Source organism: Pristis pectinata, chromosome 40 (genome assembly GCF_009764475.1).
Source record: "Pristis pectinata isolate sPriPec2 chromosome 40, sPriPec2.1.pri, whole genome shotgun sequence".
NCBI classification, from domain to species: Eukaryota; Metazoa; Chordata; class Chondrichthyes; order Rhinopristiformes; family Pristidae; genus Pristis; species Pristis pectinata.
The window spans coordinates 5,561,999-5,582,398 of NC_067443.1; the positions used below are offsets into that span (position 1 = coordinate 5,561,999).

General features: G+C 43.7%; 1 protein-coding gene across 4 annotated transcripts in view; it reads left to right on the forward strand.

The window, feature by feature from the left end:
• The window catches only part of smad10a (SMAD family member 10a), a 78,683-nt gene that overhangs the window by 7,539 nt on the left and 50,744 nt on the right, over window positions 1-20,400 (forward strand). For 3 of the 4 annotated variants that reach the window (XM_052045617.1, XM_052045619.1, XM_052045618.1), the window contains exon 2: window positions 19,041-19,291. The exons of the other annotated variant lie outside the window; for it this stretch is intronic. In XM_052045617.1, coding sequence (XP_051901577.1) covers window positions 19,055-19,291 — 237 coding nt within the window. In that variant the 5' untranslated portion in view covers window positions 19,041-19,054. The remainder of the gene's footprint in view (window positions 1-19,040; window positions 19,292-20,400) is intronic. 4 annotated transcript variants of the gene reach the window in all.

The window sequence follows — 20,400 nt, forward strand, 5'->3', positions numbered from 1 at the left end:
AATATCTAAACTTAACCTAGTGTCTCTGCAAATTCTTTCTCACTGTTATTTATTTATTTCCTGGCTATATCTCAGGCAGTGCCCTGTGATCATATAAACTCTGTGAAACTCCTAGAGTCGTAGAGAGATACAGCACAGACCCTAGTTGTGCTGAACTAATTAAGTTAATGACACCTAATCCCTTCTGCCTGCATATGGACATAATTCTGGGATGCCAGGATGGATGGCCTTGCACCTTGTTCAGAATCAGATTTATTATCACTGACACTTATGATGTGAAATTTGTTGTTTTGCAGCAGCAGTACAGTGCAAAGATATAAAATGACTATAAATTACAAAAATAAATAGTGCAAAAAAAAAGTAGGGCAGAGGGAAAGGAGCCATTTCTGAATTGTTGACTGGGTCTTCAGTCTCCTGTACCTCTTCCCCGATGGTAGTAACAAGAAGAGGGCATGTCCTGGGTGGTGAGGGTTCTTAGTGATGGTTGCTGCCACCTTGAGGCACCACCCCTTGAAGATGTCCTTAATAATGGGGAGGGTTGTGCCTGTGATGGAGCTGGCTGACTCTACAACCCTCTGTAGCCCTTTGCGATCCTGTGCATTGGAGCCTCCAGGCTGTGATGTAACCAGTCAGAACGCTCGCCACTGTACATTTATAGAAATTTGTTTGCATCAGTCAGTAGTGGAGCTGGAAGTGCAAAGGGAAATTTGGGTCACTTGAGAGTCAGTCTGAGATACAGTGTGGGCCATGGATGAGAATGAAACAAGATTCACAATAAGGCAAACTAAGCACTATGGTTACAGTGGATGTAATAGCAATGGTTTGTGGGTGTTGGGAATCTGTGAAACTTCCTTGGATATGATTCCGGGGAGAAATCATTCATTGGTCAGTGTTTCCTGAGCCTTTGTGACACAGGACATGGCCAGAAATCTTCATTAATCCCATGGTTCAAGGATCATCTCTAACACGACCAGCTGATGGATGTATATTTGACCCTCTGATCCACCAATGGATATTGCAGATATTTCTATGTGGGAGAGATGCCCTTGGCTGGGGTTTCTTTTCCTTTCTACATATTATCTATTACAGTCTGTAGCAAAAGAGTTTTGCTCTTCAGAGCTGGGCTCTGCTTGAGGGAGCATTGAGATCAGTTGATGTTCTCTTCCTTGCAACTTGAGACATCTGTCTGCTGTCAAGGTGTAACTTCATGGTGTTTCCTTTGACAAGAAATAATTAAGTAATGAAGTTGAGACATAAGAGACTGCGGACAGTAGAAATATGGAGCAACACACGCTGGAGGACCCCAGAGGGAATGGACTGTTGATGTTTCAGGTCAACTCGTGAAGGGTCTGGACCCGAAACGTCGACTGTCCATTTCCCTCCATAGATGATGCCTGACCTGCTGAGTTTCTCCAGTGTTTTTGTGTTGCTGTAAATAATGAAGTTGCATGCTTATTTCTGCTCTGGGAGCACTACTGCATCGGGAATTCTACCTGCTGATGGGTCAAGTTGTCGGCAGCCAGCTGATGGAATTCCTTGCCACGTAGAGCAGTGGAGGCCAGATCATTGGAGGTGTTTAAGGAGGAGATAGATATCTAATTAGTCAAGGTATCAAGGGATATGGGGATAAGGCCAGAAATTAGGGTTAGAATAGTTTTTTATTGCTCATGGAGCAGACTCCCCATCCCCCCCCACCCCCCATTTCTCGTTTCTTTTTCCCCTTTTCTTTGGAGCAGACTCGATGGGCCGAATGGCCTACTTCAGCTCCCTTGTCTTGTGATCTTGTGGTACTGCTTGAGCTGCATGTATCTCAGAACAGCAGAGTGGGGGAAGACCACTCGGTCCCTCATGCCTGTACTGCCATTTGATATAATTTGGTCAGCTCGGATTCCCTCCTCAGTTTATCTGCCTGCATTCTGTAATCGAATCATGCCCTGATCTGACAAAGGTCTTGATCTCCATTTTCCTCACACCTTTGGAAGAAGGGAATTTCAAAGGGCAAGCCAGGCGTGAGCAAACGTGGGCTGTAAGCAGAGTGCAGAATGTGAAATCTTAACTGCATGGAAAGGCTAAAACTTCTGAATCAGAATGAAATAGAAGATGAAGTTAAAGTGAAACTATCAACTTCCTGACGGTCATAGATACACCATGGAAACAGGTCCTTTAGCCCACTGAACCACACCAACCATTCGCCACCCATTTATACTAGTCCCATATTAATCCCATTTTTATTTTATTCTCCCCAACCCCTCACTTTGTACCTTTCACCCAAGTTCACATTCATTGTTGTCATTGGCATATATACACAGGCCATGAAAATTAGCATTTTACAGCACAGTACATTACAAGACGAGGATGAACATAAATTAAGGTAAACTTAACGTAAATTATACATGACTTACACGTGTACAAAATAAGCAGAAGGACACTAGTGCAAGACCGCACACTAGGGGCAATTTGCAGTGGCCATTTAACCCACCAACTTGTGTGTCTTTTGGGATGTAGCAGGAAGCTGGAGCACCCAGGGAAAACCCACACAGTACAAACTCCATGGAGATCGGGCAAGCAATGACGTGTTGGTATCATCATGAAATTTGATAAATCTTGAGGTTTTGGTTACTCTAAAGGGTCTGTTTCCATCCATACACTTTAGTGTGCTTCCTATCTCTTAGTATTCTTTGGAGACTTTACTGCCCCACTCTCTTTCATCTGAGCCATTACTGTATACAATATAAATCTGGGACTTCTGCACAGATCTCAGAGAAACATTACCTTTGTGTGCCTCTCCTTTCTTGGCATCAGTTGTAGACTTTATGGAGGGAGAGAGAATTAGAGCAATAGAGTAATACAGCATGGGAGCAGGCCCTTCAGCCCAACTCATCCATGCTGACCAGGATGCTCATCTAAGCTAGTCCCATTTGCTTAGCCCATTCCATTCATCTGAGGTATTAATATATGTGATGAAAAACAGAGGCTCCAGTATAGAGGAACGCTGCTCACACCATAGATGAATGTCAAAGAAAAGAACAGAGCACTAGTCTGTCCTAAAGTCATCCGTTGTTCCTGTCCTTGTACGAAACACTCAGTTTGGTGTCAAATTGTGGGCAGTTGCCACTATTGGCCACAAAAGTATTTTAGCTCACCCAACAACCACATACACAGAATCTGATAACCCAGGACTGTTTCTCTCAGAACTCTCATAGTTGGATAACAATTCATTTGACCTAGATTCAATACTACTACTTGAAAGTGTTGCACTAGGTTGTTAATACTGTAGCATATGCAACAGATTTCTGGACGGATGTTAAAGATGGAACTAACATTCTTTAATAGGAGCCAGTCCCAACCCATTGCTCTTCTGCACCCGTCTGCTTTCTTGTGGCCTGCTCTGATAATGCTGCAGCATATTTAACAATCTCCTCTAAATGAGGACCTGTTGACCATGCCCAAATGCCAACTCCCGCATCTTTCTCGAACCCTCGCTGTCCATACTGCAGAGTTCAAACCAATTTTGTGAAGTTATTATTTTCTGTACATGGGTTCCTTGCATGGAAGGTTTCCAGTGAAACTTGTTATTGTTTGGGATGTACTGTGTAGAGGCTGTGTTATTGTAGGCTCTTGAATCCCCTCTGGCGAGTCTGAATCTGAGCATTGGAGCGAGTGCCTTTGGCAATAGCCGCATGTTGAGGCAATCTTAATTGTGGTTACCGAGGTTTTCTTAAAGCATAGCTTACAGCAGTTGTACAGCTCTTTCTAGTTCTGTCCAAATGAAAACAAGTTCTTTACATTCCACTGTTCCTTTCCCATTTCCAGGATGTAAATATCAGGCTGCTGTTAATTGCGGAATGTTTGATACAACTAGTGATGCCTTGCTAATTATCAGCATTGGTTGTGGGGTGAACTAAACTTCTCGGCTACAGCACCAGAAGGAGCATTACTGATTATCAAAATCGGAGGTTTAAAGATGCGCAGCTCAATTTGATCCCATCTCTCACAATCTAGTTTACACTCTGACAGTATTTTCTCACTATTCTACAGAGAGACGAAACTGAGACCAAGGTTTCCTCCAATCCACATCTTTTAAGAGATGTTGAAAGATTGGGTATTCTTGCCAATATTTCTAAAGCAGATTATTTGGTTGCGACATGGCTGTTTGAAAATTGATTTTATTGAAACATTTAAGATTCTTAAGGGAGCTTGACACAGTCTCAGAATAAAGGGATGCCCTTTTAAGACTGAGATTTCATCTTTGAGGGTGTTGAATTCTCAACCCTGAGAGCTGTGGATATTGAGTCATCAAGGATTCTAATAGCTGAGTTAAGGTTGGCTATGGGGGAGTTGAGGGTTATGGGGGTCAGACACTAGTGACGTTGAGGCCATTGGTCAGATTAACTATAGTCTTATTGACTGTTTGAGGGGCCTACTCTTTGTTATGGTCACTGTATTTGTCCGAATTATTGCAGCGATGTCCTGAGAATGCACTTCTATTAACACGTGCCCCTGGGTGCTGTAGGAGTGGATGGTGTGATTATGTCTCCAAGGACCTGCTTCCCAAATTGATTGGCTTGCTAATGAACCCTTGTTTAAAAAAAATCTTTCATCATTTTTTTAAAAAAATTCCTTCGGCAGTTTATTCTCCTTCCTAATTCCAGTTCTTGAGGGGCCTAATAGAGCCATTTAAAATTACTCGGGGTTTTGGGAGGCAGAGAGTGGGAGGGGATGAAATTTTCCTGTTAGTGGATCAATACCAGGCATCATGGCTTTAAAATAATTAACAAAACAACAGGAGGGAACGATGTGAATATACTTTTGTACGGGGGCGGGGTGGGGGGGGCTGCTATGATTTGGAATCTGTTGCTTGGAGGGGTAGTGAAATCAGATTCTCTGGTAACTTTCTAAAGCTTATTGGCAGTGAATTAAGATGCAGGGCTACTTGGGGTTGAGCAGAAAAAAAGTGTGGAACTACTTGTATAGCTCTTTTGCAAAGAATCTTTAATAGGTTGAATGGCCTCAATTTATGCTTTAAAATTCTGTTGTGATATTATAGCACTGCTGTAGAAATGCAAGTTGTTTTTCAGACACAGATGCACACACAAACACATTTTCTTGACCTGTCCCTCATGGCCTGGAGGTCACGTATGCAGCCTGTTCCCTGACCATTGTCAGGAACCCTGCGATACAGGTCAGTGTTTGTCTCATTCAGAAATGTGTGTACGAGAAGGGCATTGTTGCATATCTCCAGGACAGCGGACACTGACAGCAGAGCTTGTGAAAGTTAGATTTCTGTCGCTTAAAGTGAACAAAATAGTTAGCTTCAACTTTTCCTGTTGTTTGCTGCTGGAACGTAATGGTATCTGTGCAAGACGGGATACGTGTCCTCATTTTACAGGTTTCAAACTGAACTCGTCTCTTCCTGTGTCTGTGCATCTGGTCTGCCGGACGTAACACATTCCTGATTGCTTAGGCATTAATCGAGGCTAACTGTGAATCTCGGGTCTGCAGATGACCAATTATAATACAAGGCTTTATTCTTTTTGAAGAACTTAGCTACAGAGCAAAATTGGTTAAATGAAAGAACAAGCACTGCATTTTTTTTAGAATTATTTTCAATACAGGAGCCTGTGTCTCAAAACAAAAACTGATCCAAGCATAAACAGCTGCTTTGCCAAGAAATTTTATCAGGATTGCACTTCTTACATTTTTTTTCCTTTTGTTTTGTCTGGTGTATATTCTAATGAACTATAATTAGCAGCAGATCATATTTCTTTGAGTGTTTAAACAAGGCAGTGGGGAGTGGCGCTGACAAACCCAGTAATTATGGCCAGAGTAAACTGAAGTAGTGACTGGCTCTGATCTGCCTAGTGTAGCCAGGTATTTTCTGAAGTGCACTATTGATGCTGGCTTCTTGGCATGCTTGAAATTTTCATCGGTAGCTTTCTGTTAGCAGTTATTTGAGATATTAAAGATATGATTATTGTTCTTGTCTGTCACTTATCAAGTACATCAGTAGTTCTCAGCCTCTGAATGAGAAGATTTTAAGGTGATTGGAGAAAGATATAAGGGGGATGTCAGGGGTAAGTTTTTTTTACACAGAGTGGTGGGTGCGTGGAACACACTGCTGGCAGAGGTTGTGGGGGCAGATACATTAGGGACATTTAAGAGAGACACATGAATGATACTGAAATGGGGGGCTATTTGGGAGGGAAGGCTTAGATAGATCTTAGAGCAGGATACCATGTCGGCACAACATTGTGGGCCGAAGGGCCTATATGTGCTGTAATGTTCTATGTTCATAACATTGCAGAGGAGATTTACGAGGATGTTGCTGGGACTCGAGGGACTGCATTATGGAGAGAGGTTGAACAGGCTGGGATAGGAATAAATTGGAGTATAGGAGAATGAGGGGTGATCTTATAGCGGTGTATAAGACCATGAGGGGCACAGATAGGGTCAATATGCATTCTTTTTCCTATGGTTGGGAAATCAAGAACTGGAGGACATAGATTTAGGGTGAGGGGGGAAAAGATTCAGTAAGAACCTGAGGGGCAACCTTTTCACCCAGAGGGTGGTCCGTATATGGGACGAGCTGCCAGATGAAGTGGTCGAGGCGGGTACGAGAACAACTTTTAAAAGACATTTGGATAGATACATGGATCAGAAAGGTTTAGTGGGATATGGGCCAAACACAGGCAAATGGGACTAGCTTAGATGGGAATCTTGGTCGACATGGACCAGTTGGGCCGAAGGGCCTGTTTCCGTGCTGCATGACTGACTTCTGGGGACTGCCTGGAGCCCGAAGGCCAGGGAGGTTGGTGTACCAAGTAAATCCTCCACACATGGTTGCAGTGGGTACCACCCATGACCATGATGTTTGAAATGCAGGAGTAGGCCATCCAGCCCTTTGAGCTTGCTTTGCCATTCAGTATGATCATTGCCAATTATTCGAATTCAATACCCTGTTCTACCTTTCTCCCCATATCCCTTCATCCCAGAATGCAAGGGCTTACGATGAGCGATTGTCGGCTCTTAGACTGTATTCATTGGAGTACAGAAGAATGAGAGGGGTCCTCATAGAAACATTTCGAATGATGAAAGGACTGGACAGAGTAGATCTGGCCAAGTTGTTTCCCTTGGTGGGTGAGTCCAGGACAAGCGGGCACAGTCTTAGAATTACAGGGTACCCAAATAGAACAGAAATGAGGAGAAACTTCTTTAGCCAGAGGGTCGTGGATTTATGGAATTCATTGCCATGTACAGCTGTGGAGGCCTGATCATTGGGGACGTTTAAGGAGGAGATTGATAGGTATCTAATTAGTCAGGGCATCAAGGGATATGGGGAAAAGGCCGGGAATTGGGGCTAGATGGGAGAATAGTTTAGCCAATGGTGAGGTAGCAGAGCAGATTCGATGGGCCGAATGGCCTAATTCTGCTCCTTTGTCTTGTGATCTTGTGATCCCACCAGCACTGAAAAATATCCAACTCCTTCTTGAAGTCTACTACTTTGATGTGTGCCTGCATCAACTGTGGCTTGCCCCTGGGTTGAATCTGGTCTTTTTTTGGGCCATTGTTGAGGGAATGCAGGCATTTGGGTTATCACCTGAGGGGTGGGTAGGTTAATTTAGCCACTGTAAGTTGCCCCTGGTGTGGGTCAGTTGTAGAATGTGGGGAGAACGAAGTGGGTTAATGTAGGATTAGTATAAAAATGGGTCCTTGATGGTTGGCACGGACTCAATAGGCTGAAGGGCCTTTCTCCACGCTGCGTCTCGCTGACTTCTGGGGTTTTGTCTGGATGTGTTTCCTGCCTCGAATATTGCAGACACTTCCCCACGTACTGATGACAAAATGTTAGAAATGCAGCTTATAATTTTGTTTCTCGTGCCTCCTTTCAGATCAAGACCTTGTCTGTAATCTGCACTGATTCATACTTAAGTTATTTAAAACATTTTAACTGATTTATTTAGTATTCTTGTGTATGGCATCAAATGTCGTCCTGATTCCCAACCTCTGAATGAACGCTCCACTTACGCTTGGTAAAGTACAAGGAGTAGGGACTGCCAACAGCCCTAAGGCTATGGCTGTTAATGTACTAAGTATATTTTTATTGTTTACATTTTTTGTGAAGTTGCTAAGTCTTCAAGATCCTCCTGAAGCTTTTGGTGTTCCCTTCCTTGATGGGGTCATGCATGCCGTGCCTTCTCAGTTTTCATAAGGTGGAACCAAATCCTAAATCTCAATCAAGTTGCATAAAAATACCAGGCAAATTTTATTTGGCTGCCATTTTCCTCTGTCATTGGAGTCTCCAATGTCAAAGAAGTGAGATCTACTGCCACACAGCTTTAGCGACCGAGTTTCGAACCTGAGCTCGGGTGCTGTTGTGTGAAGTTTGAACGTGCTCCCAGTGACCATGTGGGTTTCTGCCAGATCCTCTGGTTTCCTCCCACATCCCGAAGACACGCTGATAGGTTAATTAACTGCTGTCAATTGCCTCTCGTGTAGGTGAGTGGCAGGGGATCGGGGAGTTGATGGGTATGTGAGAGGGAAATGAGTGGGGCTGATGGGATTATTCAGAGAGCTGGCATTGACTCAATGGGCTGAATTGCCTCTGGCATGTGGAAATGTAAGATTTTCATTGTGTGGAATGTAACACAAAGATGATGCATCGCATGCTTCATAATATTCTGCTTAAATTTGCATTTCGTGGCAGGCTCTTCACTAACGTCCAGGGCCTCGTCCTTTCTGAAATGGGAAATGGTTTGTCTTACTCCTTGAGAATTAAGAGCCATGCCTATGTCTGGGATTGCATAACTGTTGCAGAGTGAGCACACACCAGCGCAGATACAGCTTATTTTGTTGTGATTCTGCCATGTCTAATCAATCAATACATGTTTGTCATCGAGCTTTGACTATCTGCTTTCAAAATGATTTTACCAACACAATGAAGCATGTACTTTAGTCTTTTAATTTTCCTGTGAAACTCTTCCTTACTTTTCATTGTATTTTTTATATTTCAGGCAAAGGTTAGTGAGATATGGGGTTGATTGAAACTGCATTAAAGAACCGAATAATTTAGCAGTGTTGTCCTTGCAAGATAAAAACAAAAAATGTTGCAGACACAGAGCAGGTCAGGCAGCATCTGTGGAAAGAGAAACTGTTAATGTTTCAGGTTGGTGACCGTTTGTTTGACCTGCTGAGTGTTTCCAGCATAATTCTGTTTTTATTTCAGATTTTCAGCAAATACGGTTTTGTTTTGTTTTACTTTAATTGCCCTTAAAGTTGTGGAGCATTACTACATAGTTTGGCTACCCCAAAGCAATGGTCGCCTTTAAGCTATGGTCACAGGTTTGCAACAGCCAATTTGCTGATGAAATGTCGCACAAGCAACAAATGGGTTGAATTATCAGCGGAAAAAAAACCACTGCAGGAGGAACTCAGTGGGCCAGGCAGCATCTGTGATGGGTCCATTGTCTGAGTTGGGACGACATTACAGTTGTACAAATCATTTGTTTAGGCCACACTTGGAGTACTGTGTGCAGTTCTGGTCACCACACTATAGGAAGGATGTGATTAAGCTCGAGGGGATGCAGGGGGGATTCACAAGGATGTTGCCAGGTTTGATTGGAGGGTTTGAGGTACGAGGAGAGATTAGATAAGCTGCGACTGTTGTCCCTGGAGCAGAGGCAGCTGAAGGGTGACCTCATAGGAGGTTTATAAAATTATGAAGGACATAGATAAGGTAATTTAGTCACAGTCTCATTCCCCAGGGTAGGGAAGTCTAAAACTAGCAGGCATACGTTTAAGGCAAGAGGGGAAAGACTTAAAGGGGATCTGGAAGCTAGTTTTTTCACAGACACAGTAAATGTATAAGCTACCAGAGGAGGTGGCAGAGGCAGGTACAATTATAATGTTTAAAAGACATTTGGACAGGTACATGGATAGAGTCAGAGTCATACAGCGTGGAAACAGGCCCTTCGGCCCAACTTGTCCATGCTGACTGTGTTGCCCAGTGAGCTGGTCCCACCTGCCTGTGTTTGGCCCATAGCCCTCTAAACCTCTCCTAATCATGTACTTATCAAGATGGCTTTTAAATGTTATAAATGTGCCCGCCTTGACCACTATTTCTGGCAGCTCATTCTACATGTGCACCACCCTTTGCATGAAGCCACTGGCCCTGATGTCCCTTTGAAATCTCTCATCTCTATTCTTAAACCTATGCCCTCTTGTTTATAGCAACCCCTCCCTGGGGGAAAAAAAAACTTTGAGCTTTCACCCTGCCTATACCCCTCATGATCTTGTATACCTCCATCAGATCACCCCTCAATTTCCTACATTCCAGGGAAAAAAGTCCCAACCTCTCCTTGTAACCCAGGGCCCCAAGACCAGGCAACATCCTGGTAAATCTTTTCTGCACTCTTTCTAGTTTAATAACATCTTTCCTATAACAGGGTGACCAAAACAGGACACAATACTCCAAGTGCAGCCTCACCAATGTCTTAGGATAGGAAAGGTTTACAGGAATATGAGCCAAGCGCAAGCAAATGGGATTATCACGGGTAAGCATCTTGGTCAGCCTGGATGAGTTGGGCTGAAGGGTCTTTATCCATGCTGTAGAATTCTATGAATCTGTAAGGGCTCAGGGGCTAGTGGTATACAAGCCTATTACTACTGGATTACGACAGGGATCAGAGCTGGCCTCGGCCTCTCAGATGCTGCCTGGTTTGGAGAGTATGCAGTATGAGGAGAGACTGAGGGAGCTGGGGCTTTCCTCTTTGGAGAGGAGGAGGATGAGGGGAGACATGATAGAGGTGTACAAGATATTAAGAGGAATAGATAGAGTAGACAGCCAGCACCTCTTTCCCAGGGCACCAATGCTCAATACAAGAGGGCATAGCTTTAAAGTAATGGGTGGGAAATTCAAGGGAGATATCAGAGGGAGGTTTTTTTTACCCAGAGAGTGGTTGGGGTGTGGAATGCGCTGCCTGGGATGGTGGTGGAGGCAGGTACATTGGTTAAATTCAAGAGATTGCTAGATAAGCATATGGAAGAACTTAAAATAGAGGGATATCTGGTAGGAATGGGTTAGATAGTCTTAGGTGAGGTTTGAAGGTCAGCACAACATTGTGGGCCGAAGGGCCTGTATTGTGCTGTACTGTTCTATGATTCTATTCACAATGTATGTGAGCGAATTGGATGAGGAAACAGTGTAACGTATCCAAGTTTTCCCATTAATACAAAGCTGGCTGTGAAGAAGACAGAAAGAGTCTGCAAATGGAAACAGACACATTAAGTAAGCAAGCAAGATGTGGGAAATGTGTAGCTATTCACTTTTGTAGGAAGAATAAATATTTGAAAAACAAATTGGTAAATGTAAGCACACAGAGAAATCTGGGACCGCTGAATCATGAGAAGTAGAAAGCAAATCCGCAGCCACAGTAAGCAAACAGTCAATGATATCTTTATTCCAAAGGACTACAAAATACAAAAGTAAGGAGGGCTTGTAATCGCTGAGGGTTTTGGCGAAACCATGCACAGTTTCTGACTCTACGCAAGGGAGGATATACTTGCCTTGAAATCAGTATGGCGGGGATCCATTAGATGGATTCCGGGGATGAGGAGATTGTCCTGTGAGGAATGCTCGAGTACAAGATTGGCCTCGAGCTCACTGGAGTTCAGAATGACGCATACAACGTATAATTTTGAGGGATGTGGTACCATTTGTGGTTAAGTCCCTTGACAGGCATTCAGAGGCTTGGACTATCTCACAAAGACTGCTCATGAATTTCAATGAAGTTAGTTGAATAGTGTTTGAACATAAAGCTATTATTTGTAAAGGTGACTATGAAGCAACTGGTTTGTCTTCACTGATGGATGTGAACCAACTTTACTTGACCTGGACGGTATATAACCCAGAACCACACCACCCCCGCCCACCCCCCGCAAGGTGAAGTGTCTTAGAAAGAAGAGCAATTTGCAGTGCTTTGGAATTCTCTATTGCAGAAGGCTGTGGATGCTTCGTTGTTCTGTTCATTCAAGAATAAGATTAATTGCTTATGTCCAAGAATCTAAAGTATGGGGAAGATCAGCAGGAAAGGGAAGTTGAGTCACAGGATCAGAAATAAATGCTGGAGCAAGCTTAAGGGACCACAAGCATACTCCTCTGTCTAGTTCTTATGTTCCTAGAAGGCAGCTAATCCACCCAGAGAGAACGCAGCCACTTCTGCAGTGACCAACCAGACGCAGCCACGTCTACACCGATCCATTTTGACCAGACCAAATGCAGCCACGTATGCACCAACTCACCACAATAAGTCCAAGTGCAGCAACGTCCGTGGCGAACCATCGCGCCCAGACTAAATCCAGTCACGTCTGCACTGATTCCCCTAACCAGACAGAACAAAGCCATGTCACCTCTGACCCACTGGGAGAGGCAAGAAACAAAAACTAGCCAAAGCTTGCGACGAATTCCTCTCCAAGAAGGATTCTGTTAAAATGCACAAATTCTCCTAAACCTGCGTAGTAAACTACTGACAAATGTGCGCCCCTTTCTGGACATTTTACTGTTCCACTCTAAGGATTTCAGGGAATCCATTCTATTTTAGATAAAAAATGGTTGTAGAGAAAAAAAATTACTTTCTGACATCCACCCAACTCCTTTCCTAAGAATTTTATGCTCATGCCTTGACGCTTTGCATTACCATCCATTTTACATAACCTACTTAAAAGGGCAGAATTTAAAACCCTACATGTCAAAACGGCATGTTAAATGCACATCAGCCAGCAGAGATCCGTCAGCTTAAGTCATTTTTGATAGAGGTAATAAATTTTTGAAGCAGTGTCCAATTGAATAGATAAAAAGAACGCAGCAGACGCAGTGTCTACGGCAGAGATGACAAACTCAATTTGTACACTGGGCCAGGTCTGGCCTCCTGGCACTTGACGCAGCCCAGACAGAAATCATCCAGACACTGGTGCAAACAAAAATTCAGAAATCAGAATGTCTCCCTTTTGGTTTTGCTTTACCAGTTACCAGGAGCAAGGTCCAGCACTAGCCTCTCTTGCTTGTGTATAAAATCCCTTTTTTGGAAATATACATTTTTCCTTATTATCTTTTGGACATTCCCATAGAATGTGTGAAATCAGCAGTGGATCAGTGTAACTCTACACAGGGGTTTCTGTCATTAGATCCCATGTAACTGTCCCACAGCACTGTTCATCTAAGAGGAAAGACTCATCTTCTCAGCTAGCGATGTCTAAAAGAACATACAAAATAAACTGATAATTCAACCACTCCCCATTCCCACACCGACCTGTCTGCCCTCAGCCTCCTCCAATGCCAGGGTGAGGCTAAGCACAAACTAGAGGAACAGCAGGTCATATTTCCCCCCAGGTAGTCTACAATCCAATGGCATGAACATTGAATTCTCCAATTTCAAGTAACCTGCTCCCTCTCTGTCCCTTTTCTCTCTCCTCCTGATCTACAAGTTCCACACCCATCTCACCCTGTTTCTTTCCCCTCCTCCACCCACTCCATCTGCCCATCACCCACAAACTCCTCCCACTGGGTCCCTTCGCCCAACTGTTCCCTTCCTCCCACCTCACCACCTTTATTTGGTTCCATGATCCACCTTCTTTCCAATCAGATTCCATCATCTGCAGCCCTTTGCTGCCTCCACCTGACAGCCCCTGTCGCTTTTTTCACTCTTCCCTCACCACCTGGATCCACCTATCGCTTGCCATCTCTTGCTCTACCCCTTCTCCTGACCTCTTTATACCAGCCACCTCCCCTCTATCTTTCAGCCCAGATGAAGGATCTCAACGTGAAAGGTCAACTGCCCTTCGGTGCACCTCATTCCTGCCACCGGTTGCACCTATCTACACTAATCCCATTTATATGAACTAGATCTGTAGCCCTATGCCTTGCTGATTCAAATACTTGTCCAGATGCTGCTTTAATGTTCTGTTTCTGCCATGTCTTCAGGCAGCACGTTCCAGGTTCCAACCGCCCTTGGTGTGGAAAAAAAATGTCCCTTCAGATCCTCTCTAAACCTCCTCTCACTCACCTTAAACCTGTGCTCTATTGTCTCAGGCTCTATTGCAATGTCTATGCTATGGGGAATAAAGATTTTTTTTACTATTCACCATATGTATCCATCTCATAATTGTATATACCTCTTATTGTGTTCTTACTCCCGTCTTCCCCCCCCGCCGCCCCCAGTCTCTTCTGCTCCAGGGAAAACAAACCCTGCATATCCAGTCTTTCCTTGTAAATGAAATCCTTCAATCCAGATTACATCCTGGTAAATCTTTTCTGCACCCTTTTTAGTGCATGTGGTGCTTGCCAAATACTTCAAAAACCCAGATCCATTACATCCACCGATTTTTCACCCCCCCCCCCCCCCCCCCCCACTCTTTCTGCGCTGTTGAGTACAGAGGTTTTGTATTGCTGGTTTAAGGTGGGTCAGTGTGTATACGTGGCTCTCTGTTCACAGATCACATTCCCTCCTGTCCTTCTGTGACCTTTTAACTCATGTAAGTGTGCTCCTGAATAATTTCAAAGGTGCAGAGTTACTGGTGTCTCATACCCGAAAACCCCATGGTAAACATCTCAGGCTGAGCTAGAAAATAAGCCAGACATTGAAGATATTCTATTGACAGGAGTTGTTCTCTTTCATCCAAGCTGCTGTCACTATAGTTCAAGGTAACAGATGCATTTAGAGGCATAAAGGAGTAGTTTCAGAGTTACTATTTTTATAATAATAGCAGTCAGAAATTATTCCCTAATGGAATCCCTACTAAAGAAGAAAATAGAAAAATGTCTGGAAGCCAAAAGTGCACTCATGGCCAACGGTAATTCCAAGTGATGCCAAAATTAGCAGCATGGCTAACATCAAGGAAGAAAGTTGCAGGAAGATGTAAACGGACTGCTGAGGTGGGCAAAAAGTGGCAACTGAAACTTGGTGAGGAGGAATGTGAATTATTGCATTTAGGGAAGCTAAACAAAGCAAGGGATCACACTAAATAAATGCTAGGATGCTGGTAAGCATACAGGAATGGAGGGATTGTAAGAGTTTATCATCACACATCACACGTCCCTGAAGGTTGATGGACAGGCAGATTATGTAGTTAAGAAGGCAAAAGGGATACATTTTATTTAGTCAAGGCATTATAATACAATCATCCCTATTAAATGGTTAATGAATCACAGCTAGATAGTAAGACATCCAGAATTAGAGAGAAAGCTCCAAGATTGACCGGATTGGTGCTCGGGAACATACAGGGGGTTTTATGAAGAAGTTGTCAGGGCTGGAGAATTTCAGTTATGAGCACATTGTCCAGGACAGTTGTTTTTATCCCTTTTGGAACAAAGTCTGAAGGGATTTAATTGAGGTATATAAAATTAAGAGGCTTAGATGAGGTGGAACAGGATCCAAAGGAAGAAATAACAAGAGATGCTATTTTACATAGTTAATAATTTCCCTTTAGAAGAAATGTGTAAAGTTGCTGCATGTAGTTTTAAATACACTGGGGAAAGGAGTAGAGGGGGATTAAGGAATTTTTTTTCACCCAAAGTGCAGTGATATTTTGTAGCTCACTGCCTGCAAAGGAGGTGGAGACAGCACCCATCCCATTTAAAGTGCCATAATCTGTAAGACTGGATCGAGAGCTGGGCTGTGGAAATGGCCTAAATGACTAGTATGGGCAATGGGCCGATTGGCTTCCTTCTGTGCTGTAATTTCTTGGATTCTATTGATTTCTCAAGGGAAAATCTTGCATGACCAGCTTCATTGAACTCTTTGAAATGAGATAATGTAGTGCACATAATTATCTAGATTTTTTTTAAAAAAAAGCCTTTGATAAGGTAGCACATACTGAGGGTTAGAACTTGTAGAGTTGGAGGAGCAGGGAGTGTGGATAGTCAGGTGACTACAAGCCAGCAAGTAGAGTCTAGAGGTAAAAGGTGGCAGTTTGGAGCTGCAGGAGTTGGGAACTGGAGTCCAACGAGGGCCACTGTTGATCGTCAAAATTTGTATTTTCAACTTGGACTTTGGAATCAAAGCTTTCTGACTGTATGGTTTCCAGAGAGTTGTATGGAGCAGGGGAAAGGTAGTTATAGCTGAATGCAACAGAAGTTGCAAGAAGACATTAATAAACTCGTACGGGCATATACCCAGCAGACCATTTGTAAAATGGGCAAGAGTGAGCTATTTAGTAAGAAAAACAAAAATCACCTATTACTTGGAATGTAAATGGGGTAGAGAGGCAAATGTGCAAATCATTGTGGGACTATGTGGGAGGGAAAGGTTAGATAGATCTTAGAGCAGGATAAAATGTCAGTACAACATTGTGGGCCGAAGGGCCTGTACTGTGCTATAGTGTTCTATGTTCTATTAAAAGCCAATGCAGGTCAGTAAGGCAAACCATATAAAAAAAAATTTAAGTATTAGTGTTTATCGCAAAGGAAAGAATTTAAAAAGTAGAGAGGTTATGTGAACTTTTATCGAAACCTGGTTTGGCCACTCTTGGAATATTGTGTAATCCCTGTGGCCATGTTGTATAAAGAAAATAGAGACGAAAAGGAAATGCACAAAAAGTGTTTGGAAAGATGATGCCAGAATTGCAAGGTTATGCTGACAGAGATGGTGGGGTGGGGAGGGGAGCCATTGGTATAAGATAATCACTTAGAAACCTAATGGGAATTTAAGAGAAACTTCTTTACCCAAAGAGTGGAACTTACATGGTTGAGGTAAGTAGTGTTGGGCTTGAACAGAAGCTAGAAGAGCACGCTGGGGAGTATAGGACTATACTGATGGTTAGATGAGGAAAATGTTAAGCTTTAGTGGGCATAAATGATGGTGTAGCTTAGTTGTACTGAATGACCTGATTCTGTGCTGTATAATATACATTTGGTCTTGTAGAATTTAAATATTTTAGTTGCTCAGCATGTGGTTGCCACTTGGATACTAAGCTGAACTCTGAATTTTGCACTGATAAATTGTCATGATCTACCTAGCCTCCCCTTAAGATATCTTTATTAGTCACATGTACATTGAAACACACAGTGAAATGCATCTTTTTTGTGTAGTGTTCTGGGGGCAGCCTGCAAGTGTCGCCACGCTTCCAGCGCCAACTTAGCATGCCCGCAACTTCCTAACCTGCATGTCTTTGGAATGTGGGAGGAAACCAGAGCACCCGGAGGAAACCCACGCAGACACGGGGGAGAACGTACAAACTCCTTACCCGGGTCGCTGGCACTGTAAGGCGTTACGCTAACCGCTACACCACTGTGCCTGTCTACACTTTCTGGTCTTGTTAATGTCCTTTGTTGTTGGAGGCTGTTGGGTAGAACTGTGTTGGACCAGTTTGCCTCCTGCACTCTCAACAAGAATAATATAGTGCAATGGTCAGTCGGTTACCAGAGTCAGTGTAACTGGTGGATTGTGGTCTGTGATCTTTTGTTATGAGTCTTGTGATTGTCTGAGTAGAACCTAGCAAGGGAATCAGTTTAACTCCATTTTCATTTTTGAATGTGCTGTAAATTGATGTGGTTAATGTATTAATATTCTGATGTAGGATGCATCCCTCCATGGTAATTGACCTACATCATTCTGTAGTGCACCTCATTCTCCTCTCTGCCATCATGTGTATATATAAAAAAAATCAAACTTTTTTATTTAATAAGCTGCCATACCATAAGCTTGGACATTCTGACTCCTTCCAGACTTTTAGCTTCTTTGCCCAGAGTACTTATCTCCTTGGGTAGTTTGCCTTCCACATTGAACTCCCTTCTGTTCTTGAGCTCGTTCATCAAGATGCAAGGAGCGAGCATGATGAAGGCCACTACTGTTTGACTTTTTTTAAAATTTTATTTACAGCGTGGTAACAGGCCCTTCCGGCCCAACGAGTCTGCGCTGGCCATTTTTTAAACCCCAAATTAACCTACCCGTATGTCTTTAGAATGTGGGAGGAAACCGGAGCACCTGGCAGAAACCCACGCAGACGTGGGAGAACATACAAACTCCTTACAGACAACGACGGGAATCGAACCCCAATCGCTGGCGCTGTCATAGCGTCGCACTAACCGCTACGGTGTCGCCGTGCCGTACCGTGACTTAGTTGGCATGAGGAAATGAAGAAGGGCAGGAAGTTCAGTGGGCAACTGTCATATTATTTTCGGAATGAAGGTGGTCCATATGTTAACTCTAATGTTCTGAATCACACTTTCCGAGCCAGAAATTCTCCGCTTTGCCTCTTTCTTTCTAAATCCAGGTATTTCTCTGTACCTGAATTAACACTAATTGACTCCCCCCCCCCCCCCAATTCCTTGGGCATTTTTCAAATCCTTGGATTTTGTTGGTTAAGAGAGACTTGCCCTTGTGACACTATTATGAGCTCACACATCCATGTCAATGTACAGGACAAAATAGCAGAGTTGAAGGGTGCAAGAGAGAGGCTAATTAAGAATGCATACACTAATATGCCCTGCTCCTGCAAAATTAGCCCTAACTGCTTGTACTCATTGTCATAAACTCTTTGGTGGCCATGCTTTCATTTGCCTGGAAATTCCATCCCTTGACCTCTATTTCCCTTTTTTTTCTTCTGTTCCTCACTTCCTACTTCTCTGAGCTCCATTTGATAAGATATCTTTATTAGTCATATGTACATCGAAACACACAGTGAAATGCACCTTTTGCGTAGAGTGTTCTGCGGGCAGCCTGCAAGTGTCGCCACGCTTCCGGCGCCAACATAGCATGCCCACAACTTCCTAACCCGTACGTCTTTGGAATGTGGGAGAAAACCAGAGCACCCGGAGGAAACCCACACAGACGCAGGGAGAACGTACAAACTCCTTACAGACAGCAGCCAGAATTGAACCCAGGTCGCTGGCGCTGTAATAGCGTTACGCTAACCGCTACACTACCGTGTCTGAACCCTCCAGCCTACTTGACTGAGTCAAGCAAACGCGTGTAAGACTGGTTTGATACACAGACGTGGCCTTTCTCGGGAACTTTGTCTGAGCAACCTTCACTTCTGATTTGCCACAGGGTCCCACTCCAGTATGTCTTTGAATCCTCCCACCAGCAATGATGCATGCCTGAGCATCGTGCATAGCCTGATGTGCCATCGGCAGGGTGGGGAGAACGAGAGCTTTGCCAAGCGTGCCATTGAGAGTTTAGTGAAGAAGCTCAAAGAGAAGAAAGATGAATTGGACTCGCTGATTACAGCCATTACAACAAATGGGGCACATCCCAGCAAATGTGTTACAATCCAGCGGACCCTAGACGGCCGGTTGCAGGTAAGTGCAAATCTGACCGGTGACTTTTATAACTGTGGCATTCAGTTCATGTTTACTGTGATGGTTTTTGTCAGGGAGTGTAATCACTTTAAGGCAGGCAAGTTTGCAGATGACACCACCATAGTGGGCCGAATTTCAAATAACGATGAGTCGGAGTACAGAAAGGAGATAGAGAGCCTAGTGGCATGGTGTCATGATAACAACCTTTCCCTCAATGTCGGCAAAACAAAAGAGCTGGTCTTTGACTTCAGGAAGGGGGGGCGATGCACACATTCCTGTTTATATCAACGGTGCTGAGGTCAAGAAGGTTGAGAGTTTCAAGTCCCTAGGAGTGAATAGCTCCTAGGAACATGAAGCTCTCAACCCTCTTGACCTCAGCACTGTGGTTGGATCATGTGGCGTCTATGTGGTTGGACCAGGACAGGCTATCACTAATGGCCTGTCCTGGTTCAACAATGCAGATGCCACAGCTAAGAAAACGCACCAGCACCTCTCCTCCTTCAGAAGGCTAATGAAATTTGGCATGTCCTCTTTGACCCTCACCAATTTTTATCGATGCACCATAGAAAGCATCCTATCCGGATGCACCACGGCTTGGTACAGCAACTGCTCTACCTGAGACAGTGAGAAACTACAGAGAGTTGTGGACACAGCTCAGCACATCATGGAAACCAGCCTCCCCTCCATAGATTCTGTCTACATTTCTCATTGCCTCAGTAAAGCAACCAACATAAATACCCCTGCCACCCCAGACATTCTCACTTCTCCCCTCTCCCATAGGGCAGAAGATACAAAAGCCTGAAAGCACGTACCACCAGGCTCAAGGACAGCTCTATCCTGCTGTTATCCCTGGTACGATAAGATAGACTCTTGATCCCCCAATCTACCTCGTTATGGCCTTGTACCTTACTGTCTGCCCGCACTACACTTTCTCTGTAACTGTAACACTATATTCTGCATTCTGTTATTGTCTTCTCTTGTACTACCTCATTGCACTGTTGTAATGAAATGATCTGTATGGATGGCATGCAAAACAAATTTTTTCACTGTACCTCGGTACATGTGACAATAATAAACCAATTTACCAATTTTAGTCCAACAAAGCCACC